Source organism: Erinaceus europaeus, chromosome 15, assembly GCF_950295315.1.
Source record: "Erinaceus europaeus chromosome 15, mEriEur2.1, whole genome shotgun sequence".
Lineage (NCBI taxonomy): Eukaryota > Metazoa > Chordata > Mammalia > Eulipotyphla > Erinaceidae > Erinaceus > Erinaceus europaeus.
The window spans coordinates 61,361,624-61,384,818 of record NC_080176.1 but is presented as its reverse complement, the minus strand read 5'-3'; the positions used below and the strand labels follow the sequence as shown (position 1 = coordinate 61,384,818).

The 23,195-nt window shown below is 42.8% G+C and overlaps 1 protein-coding gene across 3 annotated transcripts in view; it reads right to left on the bottom strand.

Moving 5' to 3' along the window:
• Window positions 1–465: 465 nt before the first annotated feature.
• The window catches only part of ARK2N (arkadia (RNF111) N-terminal like PKA signaling regulator 2N), a 66,556-nt gene continuing 43,826 nt past the window's right edge, over window positions 466–23,195 (bottom strand). For 2 of the 3 annotated variants that reach the window (XM_007515947.3, XM_060173820.1), the window contains 3 exons: window positions 21,962–22,144; window positions 13,032–13,158; window positions 466–4,266 (listed from right to left, as the gene is read on the bottom strand). In XM_007515947.3, the coding sequence (XP_007516009.1) occupies window positions 4,077–4,266; window positions 13,032–13,158; window positions 21,962–22,144 (500 nt within the window). In that variant the 3' untranslated portion in view covers window positions 466–4,076. The remainder of the gene's footprint in view (window positions 4,267–13,031; window positions 13,159–21,961; window positions 22,145–23,195) is intronic. The other variant, XM_007515948.3, reaches the window with a different exon arrangement.

Here is a 23,195-nt window from a genome sequence, read left to right as displayed (position 1 = left end):
CCCTGTTGCTTCACCAATCAACTGAAAAATCTGGAAATAGGACCCAACTAGAGGGAAAGCTTTTTAGGCTGAAATACTCTGCATTTGCTGTGACTCCAGCCACGTGCAAACTGCAGGTAATGGAAGCAGCACCTTACCCTTGTGCATTGGTCTCTCGTAAGTACTATCAGCTGGGTTTCAGTACCTGGAGTGATGGTATGGAGCATAAAAAACCCGCAGCCCTCTTTGGAATCTCACTGGCCTTAGCTGGACAGACAGGGTCTACAGGAAGCTAATGCAAAGCTATTTGTTATTTCTATCTAAAACATGAAAAGGTCACTTGCTTGGAAAAAATCAGGCATATTATAAAAATAAAATCTGTTACCGAAATCTCACCCGCTCATATATCCAAAAGCTAACTGGCAGCTGCTCCAGGCACCATCTAACTGACTGAAGCAGAGAAAAAAAGAAATCCTCAAAACTTAACATTGTTTAAATACACTCTATTTTATTTTGTCTTAAAATAGTTTAACCTTTATGCTACAGACTTATTTCAAAAAACAGAAAATCTTATCTTGCACCAAAAAATATATATAACACTCTGTTTTATTATTTTTTTTCTCCAAAGACCATTAAATACTAAAAGGAAACAAAAACTAAATAATGAATGTAAAGTAGAACCAAATTTTGCTTTTAAAACTAGAGTTACACATTTCAAGACTTTAGTCATAAGCAATGACTTGTCATCGCTGCTTCAAGTCCACACTCGAGCCACACAAGGCTGCTTCAGCCGCACACTGGCTGACATTCACCTCCACGGTATGGGGAGCAGAAAGGCCAGAGACCTCTGCACTCTTAAAGAAACTACAACAAAATATTTCCTAGTTATCCAGTGATTTTTTTTTAAAAGATCACTACCCTTTAAATTTTGTTAAAAGATTAGAAGTAGTAGTGTTTTAAATAAAATGGAAAAAAATACAACGGCATTGTACTACAATATGTGATTTTAAACAAACCCAGTGCACAGTCTGAGGAAGTCTGGTGAGGGCGCAGTCATTTTATATACATGGAAGTCACACCACACACACACTGGGAAACAGGAGTCAGGGGCTCTTTGCTTTAAAAAAAAGAGAAGTCTGAAGAAGAAGACAAAATTGTATCCCCAGCTTTTTCAAAAACTTTGTGATACAGTATGAAAAGCAGGCAACAAATTTATTTTTCAGTCAGTTCCCTATGGAGCTAGTCTGCTAAAAGTAATGGACTAAATCTGCAAATCAGACAGTTCACATTCACAACTGGCGATAAACGCAGACTTCACGGTGGGACGCTCAGTTACAGAGTTCACCCACTCTGGCCCCTCTCACCAGAGCGAGAAGACAGTGACTGAAGAGCAGTATCTGCACACTGCGGCCAGTGACACTGGTGCAGCAACTAGACTGCTGCTCGCTGCTTCAAGCGGGCTGGGAGGAGCCTGCTAACCGGATGGATGGCCTGCGCCAGATCAGTGCTGCAACTCAACCTGTGACCACTGACCACCTCAGCAGAGTTATTATTACTCTCGACAGATTCTGGTATATATATGCTAACCAAGACAAAACTTCAGTTAGAAAAAAATCCTTTGAAAGAAATTTCAAACGTCACAGGAATTAGTTACCACAGATACTTAACATTAATCTTTCTCCAGAAAGAGAAGCAAATCCTTATTCTTATGGATATAGCAATGAAAAACCTGAAATACAATCTCTCTGTAGTTAGTGTAGCAGGCGGAAAGAGCTGACTTCTCTATTATTCCATCCTCTCCCTCCCATTCTGTGTCTTAATTCTAAAAATCTCTGTATAGTGCATCAGTCCAGCGATCAGGGTTCTAGAAGAGTACACCTCATGTTAAGTCAAAAGGTCAGAAGAGAGCTCGGTTACAGCACTGGCCCACAGTGTACACGGCACATCAGAAGTGCTCTCTTTACAGAGAGTAACTGTCAAGGGCTAGAGGCAATGTCACAGAAAACCACATGCTATGTGGACGAGGACAAGATAAATGCTGTTAACGTGAGGACAGGCTAAGCACAAACTTTTGTCAAAATGGGGCTCAAACCCTGCAGGACACTGGGGGGATGAAGCTGCAACAGTTTCAAGTCATATGATCCACTCTTATTTTTTTCCAATGTTTTTCCTGGAAAACATAGACCAGAAATTATACATTTCTGCTTTGTCTAACATTTTAATTCAAGTCAAAAACAATGTGTAACAGTAACATTCAATAAATTAAAACCCAAAAGTAAAATGTCAAGATGCAAGAATACACCAGTAGTGAGTCTGCAGACAGCCCTGTCTGCTCTGGCCTCGGGGTCTTTGGTTTTCGTCTAGAACTGTGGCCGTGTGAGACACTTGATATGTGAGGTGCTGAGACAGGAGGCTCGTGGTCTTTTGAAAGCCTGATCAGTTAGAAGTTGATTGACAGAGAAATTAAAAGTTGATAAAGAATAGAGGCCAGATCAAATGAGATGCTACCAGAGGCTCAAAGAACATATGCTTCGGTACACTCCAAGGGGAGAAGAGGTGCATGGGAGAAGTAGCAGGAAGAAGGTAAGTAGGTGAGGAGGGTGAACTCGGCAGGCTGACGCATGCGCACACAGGTCTCATTCACGGCAGCGGACCCACAGCACCCAATCCACACGCACCTCATGCACAAAGGCACTTGGTACTGTGTGTCCGCTAAGTGAAAGCTGGAGACGGTGGTTCTCATGCTCCATTAAGGAAGAGCTGAGGCATTCCGGGAGGCCAGGGGCTATACAAATGCTCCACGGCAAAAATGGAGACAAAAGCTGTGGGGAAACAAAAGGTGAAGTCTTCTAAGCTGGTGTTGCTTTGCTCCGCCTGCACATAGTACATAGTGTTCTACGTCTAAGTATTGCTTGTAAAACAACCCACTAGTAACTACAGCATGTTGTAAGAAGTAACTAATGCCACAAAGTCTAGCACTGGCATTTCTTCAATTCCCTGAAGCTCCTACTACCCTCTGCTACTTTTTTTAAATACTGTAAAACCTACAGTACAACTAATGTGCTTTGCATCTAATTTCTTAAAGGTGTATTTTGATGACACCCCCCCCCCAGAGGATAGAGGAGAAAAATACCCAACTATGTAGCATCAGGGCACTTGTAGCCCCAAGAGTCAAGGGTTGTACCATTCCTTTCGGAAAGATAAGCTAGGAAAAGAAAATAATGAAGATAAAGGTGCTTTCCTTTGAAGCCATCCAACTTCTCGCACTTCCCCAAAGGAAAGGGTGTCTGTATCCTCGCATTGTTTCCATCATCCAGAAGAAAGGGGGGAAAAAGGAAAGTTGAGGGAGAAAGATTTTCTTACTGATCTCTTGATAATCTTCAGATGCCCCGTAAAACCTCACAGTGGGTATCTACTCGAAATGCCACTGCCCACAAAGGAGACATTTTCCAAATAGCTGTGAGTTATTGCAACAAGGAGACCAACTAAGTCATCTTAGCAGTATTAAAACACAAAGCAACATGTCAATTACTTGTGCTGGGGGAAGTTAACCAGGAGGAGAGTCAGGGAAGAAAGCAGAAAACCTAGGGTAAGAGAATGTTCAAGGACAGGTTTTCAAATGCACATGTCCTACGGGGACCCGGCTAATCTCTATGCAGGTGCCCTAAAGTGGGTGGGTGAACAGTGGTCAAGTCTAGATCATAATGTAATTACACTGAAAAATAAATACAAGACTCAAAAAGGAAATTCATTTTACCTGGTAATGAAAATAGTATTCTAAAAGGAAGGCAGAGTTTCCTAAGGTTAAAAGTCACCAAGTAAAATGAAGTTGCCTAACAAAATTCATCATCTCATATTCCTACTGAGGGGAAGAAAAGAAATCCTGTTTGATAAATTATTTTCCTAAGTGACTTTTTTTAATAAAAAGAAAGGAAAAAGAAAACTAAAGGGGGGGGGTAGTAGGGGCTATTTCCATGAGTTTGAATTATACAAATGCCACAAAAAGCTTCTGAGGCTGAAGCTGTGACAATGAACTTCCATGTCACAGAGAGGAGAAGCAGGTGGGAGGACAGTGCCAGGAGCCACGGTGACACTGGTTACAGTAGGTATTTACGTCTGCTGTCCTCATCCAGGGTTAGGTCAACAACCTCTGCCGGCGAGGCCCACGTCTGCTGGGGAGTCACAGCAGTCCATGGCTGCGTTTGTCGGCTGCTAACATACGGTGTGCCTGCACCGTGCTTCCAGGACGAAACACTCTGAATCACACCTCCTCGAGGATGAACACACCTGGAATTGAGATGACGAGCAAAAGCAACATTAATCTTGACACAGAAAGACAAGAAGGAAGCATCAGATGCTGTCTAGTTGGACAATGCTTTTATTAAGATAACATTTCCCACTCAAACCCAGGAAATCTATAACCAGTTTTTCCCCTTTATTCTTCCTTCCTCCGTCCACATCAGTGTGTCTGCTTTCTCGTCTCTGCACCCAGCTTGGTTTAAAAAGGTCAAGCGGCTTGTCTCAGTGACTCCTGAGTTATATCTAGATCAGTTACAGACAGTGATAAGATAATGTTTCCCCAAACTCACCTAAACCGTTGCAATTTTCAGGACAGGGTAACAAAAATCCAGAGGAAATTACGATGTCCAAACAAATTTGGTCTCAGCAAATGAAATAGTGGGAATTAGAGGTGAAACTTGCTTAACAATGAGTACTGTGCTACTTTTGGTAACACAGGCCTTCCAGGACAGTAACAGCAATACCGTTTACAGATTAGATTTCCAAGTCTATAAGTATGAGGTCAGGCACAAAGTATCAACTTCCCTTATCCTAAAGGTCACAACAGAAACACATGACTCATTCATTCAGTGAAGTAACAAACTAAATTCTCCCAAAAGGTCTTACCAAAGAAAAAGAACTGCCTTATGATAAATCTCACCAAAAACTCACTGGGAAAAAAAACCTTTCAAAACACTGACATCTGAGTTCCACCTTCTAATCAATGGGTAGAACTGAGCCTTATACTGAACCACTAAATGCTGATTGTAATGAGGATGATGCAGGCAGCTCACACTCTTGACAGGGCTGTGACCAGCCAGTACCTATACAGGATAAGTGAGAAGTGATGGGGGAATGACTCTAGCTACAGTGAGACTGTCTTTATCAGACACCTTGTTCTGATGATGCAGACAAGGAAAGATACTGGGCTGCCTGAGAACTGAAACTGTGAAGCAGTGTTACCCAGCCACCAAGTTCACAAGAACATCAAGGTACCAAGGGGAAAGGTTCAGGTTGCAATCCTACCCACCCCAACTCCAACCCCCTCCCAGGACCCTTCAACTCCTGTCAGTAACTGAAAATCAGATCCCTCCAGGCCAAAAAGGAGCAGAACACAGATGCTGTTGTCTTTGTCAACAGAATGAGCTACAGATCAACCAACCAGAGGCGATAATCTGTCAAATATTAGGCAGTGCAAAGCACTAAAATTGGGATAGGTTAGGTGGTGGTGCACCTGGTAGAACACACACGTTATCATGAGTAAGGGCCCAGGTTCAAGCCCCCAGCCCCCACCTACAGGGGGAAACTTCCAAAGTGGTTTCTATCTCCCCATTTTTTCTTAATTTCTATGTTTCTACAAAAAAGGAAAACAAAAAGAAACTATGGTTGCCAGGAATGGTGGCTTTGTGGTATAGGCACTGAGCCCCGGTGATAACCCTGATGGCAATTTAAAAATAATTAACATATAATCAAGAATATCAAGCACAAATACCAATACAAATCTGTTTAGCCCATTAGACTGGATAACCATGAAGTCACAAAAGTATGGCCACCAAGAACGTACCCGGTACCTACAGAAATGCTTTTGATGGGACCGGGATGCACTCAGCTGAACACACACATTACACCATGTGCAAAGATCTGGGTTTAAGCCACCAATTCCACCTGTAAGGAGGAAGCTTTACAATCCGTGAAGCAGGGCTGCAGATGTCTCTCTATCTTCCCCTCCCCTCTCAAATAAAAGAAAGATGATTGCTGGCACCAAGTCCCAGCAGTAACCCCAGTGGCAACACTAGATGAGGAGGCCTGAGCTCCCTTTAGGGGAGCATGTTTGTTGTTACTATGCTCTACAGAAGACAGCTGGACCTGTCCAAGGTCACAGGAGTGGGAGCAGGGAGTAGGGGATCCTGGCAGAGTTCTACAAGAGTCTCTGAGGCAGAAGGGGCATTCAGTGCTCTGCTCTGTGCTACTCCATGGTTACTATACGATAGAACACCAGGCAGTGGCTTTAAGGACACTCTGCTTAGTTTCTACACTAGATGAGCAAGGTGAAAACACATCTGCCCAGGTGAGCAGAGAACTAGAACAAAGTCAGATCCTCCCAGAGAACTCACTTCCCAAAGTAACTGCCATCTCACATGAACCTAAAAAGCACTGTCTAAAACATGAAGTGACAGGTGCTGGTGAGACTGTGGAGAAAAGGGACTCTGCTCCATTGTGGGTGGGAATGCAAATTGGTGAGGCCCCTTTGAAAGACTATATAAAGAGTCCGTAAACAAATAAAAATGGAATTATGACCCAGCAATACCACTCTTAGGGCTTTATCCAGTGAACCTTTAAACAACAGTTCAAAGGGACATATGCAGCCCTGTGTTCATAGCTGCATTATTCCCAATAGTTAGAGAGTGCAGAAGTCGGGCAGTAGCGCAGCAGGTTAAGTACAGGTGGCACGAAACGCAAGGACCGGATCCCAGTTCGTGCCCCAGCTCCCCACCTGCAGGGGAGTCACTTCACAAGAGGTGAAGCAGGTCTGCAGGTGTCTTTCTCTCCCCCTCTGTCTTCCCGTCCTCTCTCAACTTCTCTCTGTCCTATCCAACAACAATGACAATAATAACAACAATAACTACAACAATTAAAAAAAGAGCAACAAAGGGAAATAAATAAATATTTTAAAAATAGAGAGTGCAAGATGCCTAAATGCCCATCTTTTTTTTTTTTTAAGATTTTATTTATTTATTCATGAGAAAGAAAGGAGGAAAGAGAGAAAGAATAAGACATCACTCTGGAACTTGTGCTGCAAGGGATTGAACTCAAGACCTCATGCTTGAGAGTCCAATGCTTTATCCACTGCACCACCTCCCAGACCACAATGCCTGTCATCTGATGACTGGTTAAAGAGGCTATATAATATACATTCCATGAAATACTACTCTGCAATCAAAAATATGATATTGTGTCCTTTAGAACAAATTGGATGGAACTAGAGGTGACTATGCTCAGCAAAATCAGTAAGGAAGTGAGAACCAAGAGTAATAAACAAACCGACTTTGTGAGAACTCTGGGGTCATGACTGGGAGGGTGGGGGTGTAGAACCTTGGTGCGGGTGTATTGTGGAACTATACCCTGCAATCTTACAATCCTGTAAACTACTACTAATCACAAATGAAAACTAGCTTGAAAAAATTTAAAATATTAATTCAAAGGAAATACTGCCTAGTTGAGGAGTGGGTGTCATTTAAGAAATAACAGAGTAGATTCTCCAGAGTCCAGTAGCATTTACCACTGAGGAGAGAGAAGAGTAAGGGACCAAGGCACTTCTTCAACAACCTGAATGTAAGTCACTTGTGTGACTTTTGTCTGAAATAGTCCCAGTTACCCAAAGCCAGCTTGGGTGGGAACTTGAGGATGAGGGGCAGCTCCGCCTCATCAGCTGATTCAGGCCCTGACCCTCTAACTGTATCTTGATTCAGTCTCTAAGCTTTTCTGGGAAATAGGAAGACCCCATTGCTGATCAAAAGCTATCCTGGTTCTCATGAACTAGAGCTGAGAAAGAAGAAAACATTTCCCAAAGCAGGGGAGCACAGCCAAGGAGGGTGAGGCTCACAGCAGAACACAAACTGTGTGGTTTCCAGATAATCACCACACTGTTACAGCCCGACAGTTATCAGTCAAAAACTGACATCTAGGATGGCTTCTGAGGCCAGAGTAGCAGTTCACATGGGTAGTGCACTGCTGTGCTGTGTGCCGACTCCACCACACTGAGGAAGAGCTCTGCTGCTGTGGTCTCCCTTACTCTCTTCCTCTCTCTGCTTCTCTGTCCATATCCATCAAATGTTCTTAATTAAACAAAAAAAAATCGTGGGAGTCGAGCATAGCTCAACGGGTTAAGTGCAGGTGGTGCAAAGCGCAAGGGCCGGCGTTAGGACCCCGGTTCGAGCCCCCGGCTCCCCACCTACAGGGTAGTCGCTTCACAGGCGGTGAAGCAGGTCTGCAGGTGTCTTTCTCACCACCACTCTGTCTTTCCCTCCTTTCTCCATTTCTCTCTGTCCTATCCAACAACAATGACAGCAATAACAATAATAACGATAAACAACAAGGGCAACAAAAGGGAAAATAATTGGGCTGTAGCGCAGCGGGTTAAGCGCAGGTGGCGCAAAGCACAAGGACCGGCATAAGGATCCCGGTTCGAACCCCGGCTCCCCACCTGCAGGGGAGTCACTTCACAGGCGGTGAAGCAGGTCTGCAGGTGTCTATCTTTCTCTCCTCCTCTGTCTTCCCCTCCTCTCTCCATTTCTCTCTGTCCTATCCAACAACAACAACAACAATAATAACTACAACAATAAAACAACAAGGGCAACAAAAGGGAATAAATAAAATAAATATTTAAAAAAATTTTTTAAAAAGGGAAAATAAATAAATGTAAAAAAAATTTTTTTTAAATCAAGTAAAACAGGTAAAACTATCCTGTCAGAAGTAAGGACAGTGTGGTGACAAGGACTAGGTGGGGGAAAGTGATGAGGAGAAAGACTTCTATCTCTTGGTGAGAGAGGGTCACTTGAGCCTGAGCAGCCTGCAGGCATTACTGCAACACTCGGGCTATTTCTGCATATTGTAAGACATTCACACTGCCTTTATGACTTAGTGACCTTGGTCATCTAGAACAAAATGATAACCGGGAGATGGATGAGGGCAGAATAAAGGTTCTGACACTTTTTAAAAGTACTACAGGGAGAGAAAAGTCATCAGAAAACAAAAATATGCTTCAGGGATATTTTATTAATTTTACAAGACAGTGAACATTAAAGAATAACTGACAGCTGCAGAGGGAAAATGATCCAGGGAAAATGAGCCCGCAATTATCAGTCCCACAGAGATGCCCAGAAGCAGATGTGAGGTAACTGCTGCAACACAGGTCTGTTTGTGGCGCCATCACATTCTTTTACAGAGGAAGAACACAGCTGCTGGCTTTTCACTGACTCCATACAACTCTAATGCAGATACGAGCCTCGCTCTCAGAAAGCACCACTTTCGCTTCCCTACAGCTGGCCTTAGGTATAAAACATAGCCTAGGATTGTATTTCCAGGCTTGTCAATAAAACCAAATTTGGAAGCTTCACTCTCTGAAGCCTCACAGAAACTTTACAAACTGAGTTCTGAAAGAAAAACTCCCTCTCCTACATGTGCTAACACCAGTAACAGAGATTTCATGCGGAAAGCAAGAGCAGAAAGAAAGCAGGCTCAGGTGGCCAACTGGGTACAGCGAACTTACTAACCTAAGGAAACAACAGTAAAAATCCTTCTTTCTTGCTCATTTACAGAGCCTGAGTGTGGCCTTTCAGGTGACATTCCTCCTTGTTTTTCCATTCAGAGATGAAAAGAAACCTTGTGGCTCCCTCCACAGGTACTGTCCTCAGACTTCTGCTAAAGGATGAACCAACATTAACAATGGCCGTCAGACCAAAGACCACAGTAAAATGGGCTTAGGCTGTATTTACCCGTAAGTTTCAAAAGACAGATACAAAAAGAAAAAACAAGCAAACAAGAAAACCATGTTTCAACATAATTCTCATGCTGATTCATGTCTCAGAGCAATTACAATAAGACTGGTATATAAAAGACAAAAAGAGGGAGTTGGGTGATAGCACAGCGAGTTAAGCGCATATGGTGCAGGGACCGGCCTAAGGATCCCAGTTTGAGCCCCCAGCTCCTTATCTGCAGGGGAGTCACTTCACAAACGGTGAAGCAGGTCTGCAGGTGTCTATCTTTCTCTCCCCCTCTCTATCTTCCCCTCGTCTCTCCATTTCTCTCTGTCCTATCCAACAACGATGACATCAATAACTACAACAATAAAACAACAAGGGCAACAAAAGGGATATGAAAGGAAAGGAAAGGAAAGGAAAGGAAAGGAAAGGAAAGGAAAGGAAAGGAAAGGAAAGGAAAGGAAAGGAAAGGAAAGGAAAGGAAAGGAAAGGAAAGGACAACGACTATTTATTCTTGTGTAGGCACATCGCAACTAAGAAATCTAAGTGTAACAGTCAGACCAGATGCTCCCAGTATGAAAGCATGAACCTGGATCTGACGCAGCCACAGCAACCACAACCCCAAAGAGAACTTAGAAACAAGACTGAGTGTTTGCCTTTTAAATACTCAGAATGTCCACAAACAAGGTAATGTATTAAAGGAAAAAAACAAGGAGAGGATGACTAAGCCCAAACAAAACATTTCTACTGAGGCATGCAGAGCAAATTAGAACAAAAAGATGTAGATCAAAACCTAAAACCTTTTTCCAAGCGATGACCCTGCCAGAGGCCCATCAATACTGCACAACTGCAACCCTAGATCTGTAAAGAAATAAATTCCAGATGAGACACAGGCAACCAACAGGACAACTCTGCATAACCAAGAGGAAAGTCTACACCCACCTGCTTGTCCATTTCTTAATCTCAATGTCTAGAAAATTATCAGGTGGCTTTTCTTTTTGGAAGACAAGAATGAAAGAATACACTACTTTTCTATTCCAGAAAGACAGAATAGAGTCAGTGACTCTTACACAATCTTAAGATCCAAAGACAAGATAGAAGATCCCTTCAAAAGGGTGAGTGAACTCAAAGTACTCTCACAGAATCTGCCTGCTCCACATGCCATAATTCACAGTGTAACCACCAGAATGGATCTGTCACTGCAGGATATATTTAAAATGTAGCCAAGATCACCTGATGAAGTTCAAGAGCAGAGCTAGCATGTTTAAAGTCCAGTGGCAAGCTGGATGGAAAAGCAAGTTTCAAGACATTGTACACTGGACAGTGTCTGTATGTGTGTTCGCGTGAGTGTGTATGTGTATTAGGTCTGGGCAAGGACGTAAAATTTAAATTTCTGAGTTTTTACAGATACATAATTTTAACTCCAAACACCAAAAATATTGACCCAAAATGACACTAAAGATTTCATGATAAAGGTAATGTCAAATAAAGAAGCTAAAAATCAGAATGCCTCACTCCAAGCATAAAGAAACAGTGAAGAGGGGAGACTTGGTAAATGTCACTAGAGAACTGTATAAAATAATACAGGAGCCTCACTGTTTAACTAGGGACATGTGAGTAACAATACAGGCGCTGAAAAGTCACTCAAAAGAAAGCTGGTGGACTGACAATGTGCCCCTGGTGAAGCTGAAGATAATGGATCTACATCAACCTGTCAGCTGGCAAGGTAAGTTTTGTTGCATGAAGTGTGAACTTTCAAAAAATGCTAAAATATTTTACAAAGATCTGGCCAGATACAGGGCTTAAAATGATGATGTCTTCTATATTGTAAGGAACAACAGAGAAGTAAAATAATGACAAAAATGCTGAGATGAAGGAAGAAATTGTAAATTCTGTCTTCTTTGTGTGATGGATAAGTTAACTTTAAGATAAACAGGAAAATGGATGAGAAATTTTATGGGGAAAGTTTTTGGTCAAGGCAGAAGAAATAATGAAACAAAAGGATGGATTGAATAATGAAAAGTCTTTCCTACCAGAATAGAGAGAACCAGAGAGAAGGAGAGGGTGGTGCAGGGATTCAACCTGGGACTTAGGAGCCTCAGGCATGAGAGTCTCTTTGTATAACTATTATGCTGTCTATCCCCTACCAGACATTGTGGTATACATACTTACTTGAGGAAGTATTATTTTGACATAGAAAAAGCTATCTGTGATGGGGGTTGGGCGGTGGCGCAGTGGGTTAAGCGCATGTGGCGCAAAGCGCAGGGACCGGCGTAAGGATCCCGGTTCGAGCCCCCGGCTCCCCACCTGCAGGGGAGTCGCTTCACAGGCGGTGAAGCAGGTCTGCAGGTGTCTATCTTTCTCTCCCCCTCTCTGTCTTCCCCTCCTCTCTCCATTTCTCTCTGTCCTATCCAACAACGAATTGCGTCAACAAGGGCAATAATAATAACCACAACGAAGCTACAACAAGGGCAACAAAAGGGGGAAAAAAATGGCCTCCAGGAGTGGTGGATTCATGGTGCAGGCACCGAGCCCAGCAATAACCCTGGAGGAGGAAAAAAAAAAAAAAAAAAAAAAAGCTATCTGTGAAAACAACACAGATATTCCAAAATCTAATACTTCAGGCACACATGGTAGAAAAAGAGCAATGGAAACAAGAGCAGAGCACCACCCTGGCCTCACAGATGCAGGCCCTGGACTCTAACTGCTCGGCCACCTCCTGGCTGCCATAAAGCTGGCTTTGTAATGCTGCACACTGCTGTACTGTCTTGTTCTTTTTACTTTATCCTGAGAACTTGCGCTCCTCGAGTTACAAAAACACCACTTGAAATGCACTTTTTATGACCATATCAAAATAACTGGTTTCAACAAAGTTTTCATGAAAGACAAGGAGAGGTACTCTGGGAGAAAAGCAAAAGGAGCTGTGATGTCAGTGAGTAAGTATCCCCAAATCTTTTGCTCCCAATACATCTTAAGATTAAGTGAAAAGCAAAAGAATATGGATGAGAAGGAGTGTTCCCTGCAAAGACACACAAAGAAACTCCCCATAGCTATCCACTGACAGAGATAGGCTTAAAATAAGGGAGATTACCAGGCATACAATTACAATGTTCTTCACATTCCAAAACCTCACATAGTCAAAAAACAAGCTTCTTAAGCCAAAGAAAAGTCAAGTCACAGCTTCCACAGTACATACTAGTCATGCCACCATGCCCACATTTCCTTCTCACTTGCTTTTTGGTTAAAATAACATTCGAAATTTAAACCATCACAGTAACCCAATTAATACCCTACCTTGCGTGCTCCTGAACTCCCACAATCTCCACTTCACTATCTGAAGATGCAATATGAATCTCTTCATTGAGGGGCGCGCTGCCAGCAGATGTTTTGTCACTTGCTAGGAATCCAGGATCCAAGTGACCTGAGAAAGGAAGGGGCGAAAAGCATTACAGTTTGACTTCTTAGAAGCACTGGAAATGACGTGATGACATCCTTCTCATCAGATTTAACCACAGAAACTGAATAGCCTTATAATGGGTTGCCACAGTAAAACTGTTACCTATGTCAAATCAACTGGGACAGTGAGTGGCCTGCTAAAGGGAAGGAGGAATGGAGGAAGAATTCACATTCATGGCTTTAAAAAAAAAAATCAAATAATGTGGGAATATGGGAAAATAAAACACTCAAGTCTCACTTGACTCCAATTCCTTAGGAGAAAACTTGGGACAGCACTCTTGCTCTGCCATATACATAACCCAGCTTAACGCCCAGACCCTACCACAAAGGAAGCTCTGGTGCTGTGGTCTCTTTCCATCTTCCTATCTGAAAATGTTAGTCTGGAACAATGAAACCCCAATGATGGATGACTGCCCCCCCCCCCCAGCCAGAAAAAACACCACTTTGAATACTGTGGTGAGTACGTATTTATATAAACAGGGTAGCAGATAGCTCATCTGGTTGGGTGCCTGCCCAGACATTAAGTGGCCCAAGTCTGCACCCACATGGCCCAGCTACGCCACACAGGAGAAATACCCCCTGGGGGGAGCTAGTGCCATGGGGGCTTCTCCTCCAACATCTTGGTCTGTTCCTCTAGAAAAATTGGCCCAAAGCAGTAAAATCATGCGATAAGGCCCTAGGGAGCCAAGAGTAAAGTTTTAAAACTATTGTGCTAAACCCTTCTGCATTGAACTTTAACTCTACTCTGCTTCTAAATAACCAAACAGGCCTGTCACCTCCTAGAAGACAACAGGGTTCTCTACTGATTATCCTTAACAGGACAAATTCTAAACCATACAGGTCCCAAGCAGTAAATGGAATAGAAGCCGTCGGAGCCACGTTCACACTGAACTACCAGTGAAGTCTGGCCCCAGAGCACATCTAAAAGGCAAGGAAGGGTAAGTCACCTCTTTTGCGCTGAGCAACAAAATAGCCAACACTTTGCCGCTCTCTAGACAGAGCCAAATCACCTTCTGGGAAGGACAACAGCTCACAGCTCTCAGGCACAAGGGTCTTCAGAATGTGTGTCAGTGCAGTTACAGTGAGACACACTCTCCAAGTGCGAGCAGGAACCACACACTGCATGGACTCTGCATGATAGTCAGTGACACAGCATAAAAGGATACAAGCTCCATAACAGTTCTGGCCAAAGTTAGCCTAACTCAGTCTCCACACCTGGCTCCTCAATATGCAGAAAAGAATGGGTTTGTGGAGAACCAGGAGTTAATGTAAACAGCAGATGCAAAACTGAATGCACACATTACCATGAGCAAGGACCTGGGTTCAAACCCCTGTTGAGCAGTATTGCAGGTGTTTCTTTTTCTCTCTCCCTCTCTATCTCCCCTTCCCTCTCAATTTTTCACTATCCTCTCACTATTTTTACTGTCCAGTAAAGGGAAGGGGGAAAAGGGGGTGAAATGGCCACTAGGAGTGGTGAGTTCACTGTGCAGGCACCAAGCCTCAGCAGTAACTCTGTTGGCAAGAAAAAAATAAATAAAATTAACTTACTTTTTAAAAGTCTACCTGTCCACAGTTAATGTTTCTAACAGTCTCACTTTGTGTAGCTATAGCAGTTTATGTTGCTTACTGGTTTCTACAGTAAGTACCACATAACACGTTGGTCTCTCTGCTCAATGAGGCTTCAGTACATCCTGAGATAATGAAAAACAGTACTTTAGGGGCCATGGGATAGGGATAGCTCAGGCAGCAGGGCACCTGCTTCCTGCATGAGACCAGTCTCTATTGTATGAGACCAGACTCAATGCAGTAGTCTGCCCTCAAGCTCTGTCTGTCTCAGCCCCGTCAAGCCCACAGCCCAGGCCCCAGTCAGGTTCCCACTGCACAAGTGGATGCTTGGTGCTATGGTGCTCTTCCATCTCTGTGTCTCTCTCTGCCGGGAGAGGAGGGGCAGTCAGTCAGAGCAGTGAGATTAGCACAGCAAAAAAGAGTGTTCTTCACAGAATTAACATAGTGGCAGGTTCAGTGTGGAATTATACTCTGCAATCCTCTAAAAGGTATATAAAACAACAGTGGGGGGGACCTTATCTTTTTAAAAAAGAGCACCCTGGAAGCATGCAGAAAGGGCATATCCCCCAAATATGAGGGGGTGAAGGCAGCTGACTCTCAGTGAAGACATGAGGCAGTGTCAGTGGTGAGCCTTGGCCTTGAAATATAGAGGCTGAGTAAGGGCTGAAAATGCCTTTCCTGTCCACACAACGTGGAATGGACCTGGCAGCAGGGCAGAAGAGAAGAGCTGCAGTTTCCTGGGACTGGGGGAGGCTGACTTGTGTGCCTGGGACCCAGAGCTCCCACACTCACACCTTGGCACTGCATATGCCAGAGCTCAGCAGTGCTCTAGTCCCTCCAGCTTTCTCTAATCTCTCAATAAAATCTGAAGGAGTAAATAAAAAATACTAATACAGCTGAACCAGGAAACAAGATGGGCAATATTTTATGTGATGTTTATCAGGGAAAAGAGGGAACACAGGAAGTGAAAATGATGCCAGGCTTCTGGGTCAGGCTCCTGAGTGGAGGTGAAGTGGCCTTCGGTGAACAGCATAGGTGGCTGCTCAGTGTTTAAAGATGGGGGAGAACTGGCGATATTGGGGATGGGAGGCAATGAAAAACAGGTTTGAGGGCAGAAGAGTGAGACACTCCTGAGCAGTGAGTGGGCAGCAAGTCACCTGCTGAGCACAAATGTGGGTGGGGTAGCAGAGTGAAACTTGCGAAAGCAGATCCTTGCAAAGAGAGTGCCTCAGCTCAGGCAGTGGGGGTGGTAGGGCAGCGCTACAGGCCAGGAAACCGCAGGACCCTTAACTCTCAAACTAGGTCATTTTCTCCGGCTGTGCCTAACAGTATGAGTGCAGGCCAACGAAGTGGGTCCAGGGATCAGACTGGTACAATAAAATAAACCAAATAAATAAGCAAGCCAACTCTGTAAGGAGCTGAGGCACTGGCGAAGGAGAATAGGGCTCACAGAGCTTTGATAGCAATTAGATAAAGTGTGTCACTCAGACTGTCGAACAGGGCAAAAGGTGAAGCCAGAGGGGACTGACTGCTAACAGGTTAGCTGAGCTCAGTGTGGTGGAGAACTACTGTGGAGACGACAGTAGGAGAGTACAGAAAGCTCAATGGGAGAAGCACCATGAAGAGGAAGAGGTAAGGACGACCAACAGCCATGAGAAGTGAAAGTGCCTGCACCTCTGGGTCACTCCAGAGTACAAGCTTATGGAGCTTGTAGTGAGAATGAGCCTCCTTAGAAAAGCAGCCTTTCCTGCAGCCCTCAGAAGTGTCTCTGCTGCCTGGGGACCAGAGTTCTGAAGAGCAACTGCCCCTGGGCCCATGTGCCTACACCAGCATCACGGTGTCTCCCTTTCACAGCCTGAGCCTAGGACAGTCTCACACTCACAGAACACCACTGGCTCCCAGCTTAGGGCGTCCCTGCCTATGGATAGTCTGGACAGCTACCACCACACTCCCAGAACTCCTAGGCCTACTCACTGGGAAGCCGAGTACCTAGAGGAACTGAGACCCCACAACCTGTGGTAGACTCCCAGAGACGGAGCACTCACTGTCCTAAAACAGACAAGCTACAACCAAACATTTCATTAATTATTCAACAACAGCAGTTAAGAAAACAGAAGATAGAGTCGGGTGGTAGCACAGCAGGTTAAGTGCACGTGGTGCGAAGCGGTAGGACAGGTGTAAGGATCCCAGTTCGAGCCTCCAGCTCCCCACCTGCAGGGGAGACGCTTCACAGGTGGTGAAGCAGGTCTACAGGTGTCTATCTTTCTCTCCCCCTCTCTGTCCTCCCCTCCTCTCTCCATTTCTCTCTGTCCTATCTAACAAAGACATCATCAACAACAATAACTACAACAATAAAAAACAAGTAACAAAAGGGAAAATACATAAATATAAAAAAATTTAAAAAAGAAAGAAAACAGAAGATGATGACATAATTAGTTCTCGGTATCTCTGCTCCCAGTTCCATCTCCAGAAGTTTTAATTTATAATTAATTCCACCTTGCAGAGTGTTTTCTGAAATGCCTCAATAAACAGTTTTACTGACTAGGTTCCTCATTCTGACCCTGCACACTTCATTTTTTATCTGAACATATCACTCCAGCTTTTTTCAGGAAGGGGGGGAAGTGAAATGAAAAACAAAATTGTGGGAGTCGGGTGGTGGTGCAGCGGGTTAAGCGCACGTGGAGCAAAGTGCAAGGACCGGTGTAAGGATCCCGGTTCCAGCCCCCGACTCCCCACCTGCAGGGGAGTCGCTTAACAAGTGGTGAAGCAGGTCTGCAGGTGTCTTTCCCCCCCTCTCTGTCTTCCCCACCTCTCTCTATTTCTCTCTGTCCTATCCAACAACAACATCAATAACAACAACAATAAGAACTACAACAATTAAAAAAACAAGGGCAACCAAAGGGAATAAATAAATATTTTAAAAAATATATCTTTAAAAAAAGAAAAGAAAAGAAAAACAAAATTGTTTCACATTTGCTCCTAAGGTTAAAATATCTTAGGAAAAACAAGGTACTCGTCATTAATATCTAAGACTCTTCTAACTCTTTATCCACTATGGATCTAGAACTAAGCATTTCTATTTACACACTATTAAGTCAATCCAAACCATTCTTGCATTGCAATTCTGCTTTAAGACTGTAATCTGGCCCTGCTGGCATTAGCATCTTACAAATTCCGCATGGTGCTCTAAAACTGATCACTTAAGAATCAGTTAGGGTCTGTGTAGCCGGCATCTTGATTGTTTAGTCTAAAAATGAGCGCAAGATAAAATACAATTAACGATGGGGAGTTAAATACAAATTTCCGGGTGAGTTTTAATGACTCCAAATGGTGTGAGGGTTTAGTCTCATTTCCTGTCAGAGACAGTGAGTCCATGGGCACCCAGACCATGTCTGTGGGATGCCGTGCTCTACAACAGCTAAGAATACAGTCCCTCTTCTAATTGAAAACCAGCTACCAGGCCTTCACTCATACTTTTCAGCATAACACATATTTCTCTGGAAGTTCCTGGGAAGATGCAGGATCTTCTCTTCCTTTGAGGCCCACTCTCCATCATCTCCCCTACCTTCTGCCCCGTTTAGACCTCACAGAAAACCAATGGCAGAGTGGTGCATAAAGCACACATGGAGAATGAGCCAAAGATACATAAAGAAATTCAAATACTGTTGTTGGTGGTAGTTTTTTCCTATTCTAGTTCATGAATAAGCCCTGAAGAAAAATTCAGATACCACAATTACCATATATTAAGCTGAAAATAAATCAGAGAGCTTTATTTAGCTTAGTGGCAACTGGCTGTCTCTGCCTATGTCTCTGCCTATGTAAAAAGAACTTTTTTTCACTGTGAGGAAATTCTTTTTTTTTTCTATCCTCCTACTAGAACAGAGGTGAGAAACAGATATAAACAAGAAGTGTCCATGGCATTGTCATCTGAAATGGTACCACAAAGGTAATTCATTAAGAAGATTGGTAAGTTAATCATTTAATTTAATATAGTGGAATATCAAATAGCAATAAAAGCAAGTTAGCCAAAAAAATGAAGTATTCACATTTATCAGAACAACAAAGCTTACAAAAGGCTGACCTACAAAAGCAAGCTACAATGGTCACCTCAGTGTTAAACCACTTAGTAGTAAAATGTGTTTGTTCACAGATACATTAATACAATAAAAATATTAAGAAAAACATAGGAATGCCAACATTGGATTCCAAATGCACAACTACTGTTGAGTGGAAGGGGAAAAGTAAGGGAAACAATTTAAAATCCTGGGAGTGTCCCTCCTCATAAACTGATGCCATTTTTTTAAATTCTTTTTAAAATTTTATTCTCATGAGAAAGACACAGACAGAAAGACCCAGAGCCCTGCTCAGCTCTGGCTGATGGTGGTGCTGAGGACTGAACCTGGGACTTTGAAGGCTCAAACATGAAACTTTTCTGCAGAACCATTATGCTATCTCCCCAGCCCTCACCACGATTTCTACAGAATAGTGTCAGAAAGCTGGGAGGTGCTACACCTGTTTGAGTACACACAATACCATGCAAAAGGACCGGATTTTAAGTTCTTGGTGCCCACCTTCAGGAAAGAAGCTTCACAAGAATGGAGCAGGTCTGCAGGTGTCTCTCCTCTGTCTCTCTCCCTCTCTATTTCACCCTACCCTCTCAATTTCCTTTTGTCTTATCAAATAGAAGAGAAGTAAAACATTTATATTAAAAAAAAAAAAGAATGGTGGTAAATAAACATACCAGTGACATATCTTATATTTTTATGTGATTGAAATTCAGAAAGGCAATCAAAATAGAATTAAGTGGCATTAAGACAAGTGACACTTAACTAACCAGGCTAACAGTAATTTGAATCTGAAAATGTTATGCTAGACCCATGCTGATGACTTTAATGACAGTTCAAGACCGTAACTAAATTAAACTGTATGGAACTAGCAGGCTTCTTGTAGATTGACATGTAATAATAAATTAGTGCTTCCATACGTCCACACAAAGTCTATATGGAAGGGGGAAAGCAGTTGTTCTTTCCCCCCAAAATCATTATCAAGTGCTCTACCTTTAATGGCAGAGACAAATGAAATAAAAACTACCCAGTACACAGAACAAAGTATGTATTTTAGGGGGGAGGGGAAAAACAAATTACATATTTTAGAAATGTACAATGCACAAAGTTGGTCCAACTACCCTCCTTTGATATAAAACATCAATGCCTAATTAATTTTCAAGTATTTGTATAAAACTTTAAAAGATCCTTGCCAGAGTATTTATACATACAAAATACCAAGTCTAGATTTAAAAAAAAAAAAAAAAGCATTGTCTAAGACCACATAGGCAGCTAGCTGTCAAATCATAGTAAAAGTTATACCCAGGTTCTATTCCAAAGTTAGCCAAATATAGTAACCAGAAACTCAACAAATAAAAAGTTTTCATTTTATTTCAACCAAAGACTATGAAAGAGCTAAGGACAAAGAACAACAATTTGTTAACTTCTGTCTCCTGTTTTCAGTTCTAGGCGACAGGAGATAGCATACCCATAAACTGCCCAGCTTACCAAGTGTCCGAATCCCAGTACTATATGGAAGCACCATAGACAGCACCAAGGAAGCCCCATCAATGATGGAGCAGTGCTGTGGTGTTCCTCTTTCTATCTGAAATAAAAATAATAAAAGACAATAAACAATAAAAAGTAGAAGCAGTGGAATCACATGTGTGAGACCCTGATATCTCTATCTCTTCTTTCTCTCTCTCACACACACCCACACACACACTATAACCCATTATTTTTTAATATAAAACTCATTTCCCAAACATAATAATTTAAGCAGAGATTAAATAACTATACCAGGGCTGGGAGATAGCATTTTGGTTATGCAAAGACTTTCATGTCTTAGGCACTAAAGGTCCCAGGTTCAGTCCTCAAAACTATCATCAGCCAGAGCTGAGCAGTGTTCTGGTGGGGGAATGAAAGTAATAATATTATATTACTATTATTAGTTCATAAAGTCAATACAAATTATAAATTAACTAGGAAATTATAATCTTAATAATATCAAAGGCATGTAACTACAGAAACAGTATGTTTCGGGGGTTGGATGGTAGCGTAGCGGGCTAAGCGCACATGGCACAAAGCACAAGGGCCAGCATAAGAATCCCAGTTTGAGTCCCTGGCTCCCCACCTGCAGGGGAGTCACTTCACAGATGGTGAAGCAGGCCTGCGGGTGTCTATCTTTCTCTCCCCCTCCGTCTTCCCCTCCTCTCTCCATTTCTCTCTGTCCTATCCAACAACAAACGACATCAACAACAACAACAATAATAACCACAACAAGGCTACAACAACAAAGGCAACAAAAGGGGGGAAAAATGGCCTCCAGGAGCAGTGGATTCATAATGCAGGCACTGTGCCCCAGCAATAACCCTGGAGGCAAAAAGAACAACAACAACAAAAAAAAGAAAGTTTCTTAACCTTTCCCTCTCTAATCATAAATTTAAATATTAGTACTTTTAGAAAAAGGTTTAAATTGAAAAGAAAAGTAAAAAGAGTTTTGAGGAGCACATCCATGGAGAACTGAGGATATTGTGCAAGATTTTCAAAGACAGTAACAGCAACTGGGTTCATCTACTGAGTAAATAAATATCACTCCCAAGAACCGTCACAGAGCTAAGACAATGTAGGACATGAGAGTCTTCCTAAAACAACTGAAGTGGGAGCTGAAAGAAAAGGGTTAGAAGAGACAGACATGACAAGTACTGAAGAGGAATTCACACAGGGACACTGCACACTGAGAGGCAGAAGAAATGGTGCAGCAAGGTCTCAGAGTAGCCCATAAGACAAGTAACACTCCTTCCCTAAGCTGCAAGGTCCTGCACCGAGAAGCGGGTGAAGAGGGAAGGAAGGGTCCGGTCATCTGAGTAGTCTTTGCATATAGGAGACATTGTTACCCCCAAGAAACATGTCTATTGATTTACTACCCAGGCCTGTGACTCACAATCTCTGTGTTGGCTCGTTTTAGCTTCCTTCCCACTTGGAAAGACGCATGACAGACTGCCCAAGTCTTCCTAGTGACAAAGGGCACCCTGCATAGACCAGCCCTCTGGTCCCAGCTGACTGGCTGCCTACCCTGCTCTGCAGGACCTACTACTCAGGAAAGTGCTGACAGGCTGCATGCACATTAGACATCAGAGGGGAGGGAGGGCAACCAACCTGCCTCCGCATTCAGTTCCTCTAGAAGCCCGCTGGTCCTCCAGGTGGCTGCTGTGTCCTGGCCTCCTACTGAGTTACTGTGCTCTTGAACTACTGCAGCCGCCAATAAATTGTCCACATTTACCACTTCTGGGTCAGGGCTGGTTTCAGACAAATCATAGTGAGCTACAACTGGAGGTCCATCTAGGGAGGAAAGAAAATGTACACTTGTATCTAACTTGTGGGGTAAGCAAAAAAAAAAATTCCTGAAACTGAGTCTTCTGAATGTCAGCTGCCTTCATCTTGTCATTCTATCTGAGCAGGAAAGTTGCATTTCACACATATAACTGCTCGTACATGATGTGAAAGTGGAAAAGCTAATTGCCGAGCTTACAGAGATGAGGGACACACTTGGAAGGAGGTAAGAGTGTTACTATGAAGAACAGAAGACAAGACTATACTGAACAATGGTTCACTGAATTCCTGCCACATTCCTCGGGAGCAAAAGGTAAGAAAAAAAGCGAAGACTTCACAGAGAAAGCACAACTGATTTATAAAAAAAAAAACTGATGTAGACTACTAAAATTCAATCTGTATTTTGAATGAATATAGTCTCTCTTAGTAGCTAATACTAAAAGTTCCCAGCAGATAGAGAAGGAGTTTAAATAATTATTTTTCTGATTTTTAAGGAAAGGAGGTGAAACACTTAAGAGCTCTACTTGATGGTCTAGTCCCAGAAAAGCCTTCTCACAACACCAGGGGGTGTTGTCTCACCTACAAAATTCTAGACTATTCACAGAACCCTGTCTTCAGAATTTTAGCTCTGGTTGTCTTACAAAGGAAAAGTTCTATTTTTTCCCATGAGGAAGACAAAAGTCCACACTAGCTTGAAATAATATACAATTTTGTGGGTCATCGTAGAGCAAGATGTTAAAGTTCTTACTGGGAGAAAAAAGAGATCCCTTCCACCTTCAAATCACCCTAGCTAGTTTGAAAAAGGCAGCTGAGGCCCCCAAAGTAATTACACTGCAGCAATGCATGCTAAAAGAACTCAATAATCATGCTTGCAGATAACATGCTTTCAAATGCTACTACTACTCCTTTTCAGATGCTACAGCAGAAAGCAAAATTAAAGTTTTCGTTCAAGTATGAGACATACCCTTGCTACTATCTGTTTTAGAATAAAGCAGAAATAAATGAATATGTTTCTCCCCAAAAGCCATTTATGAAGTGCAAGCAAATCACTTACTTTCAT